General features: G+C 38.1%; 1 protein-coding gene across 1 annotated transcript; it reads right to left on the bottom strand.

The window, feature by feature from the left end:
• Nucleotides 1–2444: 2444 nt before the first annotated feature.
• Nucleotides 2445–6217, bottom strand: LOC128051274 (olfactory receptor-like protein OLF4; the record flags this gene model as incomplete). The annotated part of the gene is made up of 2 exons (XM_052643803.1): nt 5307–6217; nt 2445–2466 (listed from the first exon to the last, which is right to left on the bottom strand). Coding segments are annotated over exons 1-2 (933 nt in total), but the record flags the coding sequence as incomplete, so codon positions are not given.
• Nucleotides 6218–7332: the final 1115 nt, after the last annotated feature.

Below are 7332 nucleotides of genomic sequence, written 5' to 3'. Positions count from 1 at the left end.
ATTTTATAAAAATGGGATTCCATTTAGGGTTCCATGTAGATAAGCAAGAAAGGTTAAAAGGATATGCCTATTTCAGGAGAATTCTGTTAAAGAGTTAGATGAGAGCTAATGCCTGTCCTTCTAAACCTCTTTCAAGAAATTGCAGAGGAATACTTCCAAACTCATTCTACAAGGCCACCACCTTGTACAATGGTATCACCCTGATACCAAAACCAGATGAAGACAACACACAAAAAGAAAACTATAGGACAATATCACTGAGGAACCTAGATGCAAAAATCCTCAACAAAAGTTTAGCAAACAGAATTCAGCAACACATCAAAAAGTTCATACACCATAATCAACTTGGGTTTATTCCAGGAATGCAAGGATTCTTCAATATATGGAAATCAATCAATGTGATGTCCCATATTGACAAATTGAAAGGCAAAAAGCATATGATCATCTCAACAGATGCAGAAAAAACCTTTGACAAAATTAAGAACTCATTTATGATTAAAATTATTCAAAAAATGAGCATAGAAGGAACCTAGTTCAACATAGTAAAGGCCATATATGATAAGCCTACAGCAAACATTATTCTCAGTGGTGAAAAAATGAAAGCATTCCCCCTAAGATCAGGGACAAGACAAGGGTGTCCACTTTCACTACTATTATTCACATAGTTCTAGAAGTCCTAGCTACTGCAATCAGGGAAGAAAAAGAAATAAAAGGAACCCAGGTCAGAAAAGAAGAAGTAAAGCTCTCACTGTTTACAGATGACATGATACTGTACGTTAAAACCTTAAATATTGTATCAGAAGATTATTAGAGCTAATCAGTGAATTTAGAAAAGTTGCAAGATACAAAATCAATACACAGAAATCACTTTCATTTCTATATACTAACAATGAAAAATCAGAAAGGGAAATTAAGGAATCAATCCCATTCACCTTTGCAACAAAAAGAATTAAATATCTAGGAACAAACTTACCTAAGGAGGAAAAAGAACTGTACACATAAAATTATAAGACACTAAAGAAATAAAGATGGCATAAACAGATGGAGAGATATTCCACATTCCTGAGTAGGAAGATTCAATATTGTGAAAATGACTAGAATACCAAACGCAATCTACAGAGTTAATGTGAAAGTGAAGTAAAGTATAGTCACTCAGTCGTGTCCGACTCTTTGTGACCCCATCAAGTGTAACCTACCAGGCTCCTCTGTCCATGGGATTTTCCAGGAAAGAGTACTGGAGTGGGTTGCCATTTCCTTCTCCAGAGGATCTTCCTGACCCAGGTATCGAACCCAGGTCTCCCACATTGTAGGCAGACACTTTACTGTCTAAGCCATGTAATCCTTATCAAAATACCAATGGCATTTATCACAGAACTAGAACAAAAAAATTCACAATTCATATGGAAACACAAAAGACCCTGAATAGCAAAAGCAGTCTTGAGACAGAGGAATGGAGCTGGAGGAATCAAGCTACCTGACTTCAGATTATCCTACACATCTACAGTTATCAAGACATCATGGTCCTGGCATAAAAACAGAAATATAGACCAGTGGAACAAGATAGAAAGCCCAGAAATAAACCCATGCACCTATGGGTACCTTATCTTTGACAAAAGATGCAAGAATATACAATGGGGCAAAGACAGCCTCTTCAATAAATGATGCTGGGAAAACTGGACAGCTGTATGTAAAAGAATAAAATTAGAACACTTTCTAACACCATAAACAAAGATAAACTCAAAATCGATTAAAGACTTAAATGTAAGACCAGAAGATATAAAACTCAGAGGAAAACATAGGCAGAGCACTTTGACATAAATCAAAGCAAGATCATCCATGACCCACCTCCTAGAGTAACAGAAATAAAAGCAAAAGTAAATAAGTTGATGTGTGGCAAAACCAATACAATATTGATAAGTAATTAACCTCCAATTAAAATAAATAAATTTATATTTTTAAAAAATAAGTGGGATCTGATTAAATTTAAAAGCTTTTGCACAACAAAAGAAACTATAAGCAAGGTGAAAAGACAGCCCTCAGAATGGGAGAAAATAATAGCAAATGAAACAATTTACAAAGGATTGATTTCTAAAATATGCAAGCAGCTCGTATCACTCAATACCAGAAAAAAAAAAAAAAAAGGAAAAAAAAAAAACCCTAATCAGAAGGTGGGAAAAAGACCTAAACAGACATTTCTCCAAAGAAGACAAACAGATGACTAACAAACACATGAAAAGATGCTCAACATAGCTCATTATTCGGTTCAGTTCAGTTTATTTTCTGTCATATCCTACTTTTTGTGACCCCATGGACTGCAGCACACCAGGCCACGCTGTCCATCACCAACTCCCAGAGCTTACTCAAACTCATGTCCGTTGAGTCGGTGATGCCATCCAACCATCTCATCCTCTGTTATCCCCTTCTCCTCTCACCTCAATCTCTCCCAGCATCAGGGTCTTTTCAAGTGAGTCAGCTCTGCACCTCAGATGGCCAAAATATTGGAGTTTCAGCTTCAACATCAGTCCTTCCAATGAACACCCAGGACTGATTTCCTTTAGGATGGACTGGTTGGATCTCCTTGCAGTCCAAGGGACTCTCAAGAGTCTTCTACAACACCACAGTTCAAAAGTAACAATTATTTGGTGCTCAGCTTTCTTTATAGTCCAACTCTCACAACCATACATGACTACCGGAAAAACCATAGCTTTGACTAGATGGACCTTTATTGGCAAAGTAATGTCTCCGCTTTTTAATATGCTGTCTAGGTCGGTCATAATATGTCTTCCAAGGAGTAAGCGTCCTTTTATTTCATGGCTACAGTCACCATCTGCAGTGATTTTGGAGCCCCCAAAAATGTCTGCCACTATGTCGCTCATTATTAGAGAAATGCAAATCAAAACTGCAATGAGATATCACCTCACACCAGTCAGAATGGTCCTCATCAAAAAATAAAAGAATATAAAAGTAGCTATTAAAAACTGCTTTATAAATATATGCATTTAAATAAAACATATAAAAAAAGTCTACAAACAATAAATGCTGGAAATGGTGTGGAGAAAAGGGAACACTCTTGCACTATTGGTGGGAATGTAAATTTATACAGCCACTATGGAAGACAGTATAGAGTTTGGAATTTTTCCTTAAAAAACTAGGAATAAAACCGCCATATGACCCACCAATACCACTGCTAGGCATATACCCCAAAGAAACCAAAATTGAAAGAGGCACATGTATCCCATTATTAATTGTAGTGATATTTACAGTATCTGGAACATGGAAGCAACCTAGATGTCTGTTGACAGATGAATGGACAAAGAATTTGTGGTATATATACACAGTGGAATATTACTCAGCCATAAAAAGGAATGCATTTGAGTCAGTTCTAATGAGCTGGATGAACCTAGAACCTATTATACAGAGTGAAGTGAGTCAGAAAGAGGAAGATAAATACCATATTCTAACACACATATATGGAATCTAGAAAAATGGTACTGAAGAATTTATTTACAGGGCAACAACAGAGAAACAGACATAGAGAATAGATTTATGGACATGAGGAGAGGGGAGGGGAGGATGAGATGTATGGAAAGAGTAACATGGAAACTTACATTACCATATGTAAAATAGATAGCAAACAGGAATTTGCTGTATGGCTCAGGGAACTCAAACAGGGGTTCTGTATCAACCTAGAGGGGTGGTATGGGGAGGGAGGTTCAAAAGGAAAGGGATATATGCATACCTGTGGCTGATTCCAAAGAAGGAAATGGCAACCCACTCCAGTACTCTTGCCTGGAAAATCCCATGGATGGAGGAGCCTGGTAGGCTGCAGTCCATGGGGTCACTAAGAGTCGGGCACGACTAAGCGACTTCACTTTCGCTTTTCACTTTCATGCTTTGGAGAAGAAAATGGCAACCCATTCCAGTGTTCTTGCCTGGAGAATCCCAGAGACAGTGGGCCCCCATCTGTGGGGTCACACAGAGTCAGACACAACTGAAGCAACTTAGCAGCAGCAGCAGCAGTGGCTGATTCATGTTGAGGTTTGACAGAAAACAACAAAATTCTGTAAAGCAATTATCCTTCAATAAAAAACACATTAATTAACAGAAGAGAAGAAAGGATATGTCTATTTCTAAAAACTTACACCTTTATCACAGGACTGGATAGGAATTTAAGCTCTCTAGTGAGCCATGATTTGGAGATGTATATATATATGAGATATATATATGATATACATTATATATAATAAAGGAACAGTGAATAAATGATAGGAATATCATTTATATTGTATATTCTTATCATTTATTCACTGTTCCATTATTGGTTAGGACAGAAATGGAATGGGGGAAATATTTCATTTAGAGCATTGGAAGGAACCATATATTTTTAGGCACAATGGAAGTTTTCAAGCAGAAAGATATATTTACACCAAATAATACTTCACCCCAACAATAAGCCCTTTTACGTACAGACACTAAACCACAGACCTCAATAATTAAATAGACACTATGAAAAAATACCTTGCATAGGAATACTCTGACATAAATTTCTGTTGCATCATACTTAAGGTCCTATCTAACTCTAGGTCTTATTATGTCAAACTCTGTATTGAAATTGCTGTTTCATATAGATACCAATTAGAGACATGCATCTGATGCTCCGCTTTCTCAGTAACTCCTGTAGAGAATGTGACACTGAGCTAAATAGAGAATAGTACCCTGAGGAGTGGAAAATCAGATGACCAATTATAAAACATTCATCTGTTCATGTCTACATTTCCAGAAAGAGAAATTATGGTAATGATGTTCCAAGGTATGATGAATTAAACAGTAACAAATTATAGTTTCATATTTTATTCTCCTATGAAATTATATAATTGATTTAGTTACCAAGTTAGATTTTTCATAGAAGTAGCACCAACTATGTTTATTCTTTTAATAAAATGAAAAAGTTTACTCAGTACGAAGCATTTCATTTCAGAAGAATTTATTCTCAAAAATGTGTGAAGGCTCATGAGATAAATGGGAATTTACATATGTTTCACAAAAGGTTTGAACCAATTGGAGAGAGCAGAAAAATAACAAAAGAAAAAACTTCGATGACAGAAAAGTTAATAAAGGATGTGTTTAAAATTGTAGAGAAAAGTGAAATTGAAGAAATGGAAATACCAGGTAATAAAATGAGGAAGCAGTTGCTATTACCACAATCTAAACAAAGAATCTCACTATCTGACTCTGAGACTTTAAGCCCTGCTATCATTCTTCAGCCCGAGGTAAATGGACCTTTTCTAAAAGTTTCCATCCCGAAGAATCTTTTTAGAGCTCTCTTTATGTCTTTGTTTCTCAGACTGTAGATGAAGGGGTTCAGCATGGGTGTGACCACAGTGTACATCACCGATACTATAGCACTTGTGTGTGAGCTGTGGGTAGCAGTGAAGCTAAGATACACTCCTAAGGCTGAACAATAAAATAAGGAGACAACAGAGAGGTGAGATGCACAGGTGGAGAATGCTTTATACTGTCCCTGAGCTGATGAGATTCCACAGATAGAGGACATTATCTTAGAGTAAGAGTAAAGGATGCCAGCCAGGGGAACACCCCCGAGAATTACAGATCCAAATGACACCACCATGTTATTGAGAAAGGGGTCAGAACAGGCCAGTTGGATGAGCCATGTGATTTCACAGAAAAAGTGGTGGATTTCCAAGTCTGAACAGAAAGACAATCGCAAAATCATTAAACTCTGTAACAAGGAATACATAGAACTCAACACCCAGGACAGCAGCACTAGCAGTCCACAGAGCCAGGGGCTCATGATGACTGTGTAGTGCAACGGGTGGCAGATGGCCACATACCGGTCATAGGCCATCATGGTGAGGAGAAAATCATCTAATCCTGCAAAGAGTAAGTAAAAATACACCTGGACGATGCAGCCTTCATAGGTGATGACTTTCCTCTGTGTCTGAGTGCTTTGCAGCATCTTCGGGATGGTGGTGGAGGTTAAGCAGATGTCTACAAAGGACAGGTTGGAGAGGAAGAAGTACATGGGGGTGTGGAGGTGGGAGTCTGAGCTGACAGCTAGGATGATGAGTAGGTTTCCAAACACAGTGATCAGGTACATGGAGAGGAAAAGTCCAAAGATGAGGGGCTGCAATTCTGGTCCCTCTGAAAGTCCCAGAAGAAGAAATTCTGGGAATTGTGTTTTGTTCCCTGGCTCCATGTGATGAAGGTGACTATTGGGAAAAAAGAAAATAGTATGAAGAATTTTCACCCAAGCAGACACAACTCACTTCACCGAAACACTATAATTTCAATTTTGTTGGCATGAAATTGATGTTAATATGTTGTATGTAGATAAATTCTCCATGAAGTTATATTCCATTTCACCTCTGAATAGAAATTTTTGTCCCATTCTCAGTATATTTCCAAATGATTCATGTGTTTACAGTTTTAATGAGAAATTCTTTCATGCATTTGAGATACATATTGAGAGCAAACTTGTCCCAAGCCATACAGAGAATAAGCAGAGGTGCTTAAAAACAAATCTCCCACAATCCAAGGATGGTGAAAGATGATATTCAAATAAATATAGAATATGTTAGAAGGTGACAGGTGTTATGAAGAAAACAAAAACATGTATAAAGGAAAGAATAGTAGGTGGCATTATTTTATACCAAGTTGCAAGGGCTGCAAACAAGGGGTTATTTGAAGATATGTCAAGGAAGAGACAGAAGTACCTAGTGAGATACCAGGAGAAGTGTGTGTCTGGCAGAGGGAACTGCCACTGCAAAGGGCCTGAGGAAGATGCTGGTTCCACATGTTCAAAGGCAAATGAGAAAGCCAGTGGGGTAGAGGGATAATCAAGAGGGGGAGTGATTAGAGATGGTGTCAGGGATGCTGAGGAAGAAGGTGGCCTCCCAGCTAGAGCTGACACTTCAATCCACAGAGAATCCCTCCTTTCACATTGTTCCCAGCACTTTATGGTTTTAGTTGCAAAGGCTTCCTGTGAATTAAAGCAGATCCTAGTCTCAATACTGTCTTTGATTGAGTTCTGGCCTCTGTCACCTTACTATATCACCTTAATGTACGAGTCCCACCCAGTGCCTGTGCTTTAAGACCTGCTCCCACTCCACAATGCACAGACACACCATGGCTTCTGGGTTGTGTTTCTGTCATGAATTTCTCAACCAGACCCACCCTCCTTAGACCAGGGGTGGTAACCACTCCAACTAGTCAGATCAGATTAATTCTCTCATAAACAATGTTTAAATGGCACCCATAAATTCCAGATCATAAACTTCTGGGGGAATAATAAAGTTGGGGTTCCTTTTAGCT

Source organism: Budorcas taxicolor, chromosome 7 (genome assembly GCF_023091745.1).
Source record: "Budorcas taxicolor isolate Tak-1 chromosome 7, Takin1.1, whole genome shotgun sequence".
NCBI lineage: Eukaryota > Metazoa > Chordata > Mammalia > Artiodactyla > Bovidae > Budorcas > Budorcas taxicolor.
The sequence above is the reverse complement of the archived record's forward strand: the minus strand, read 5'-3'. Positions and strand labels throughout refer to the sequence as shown.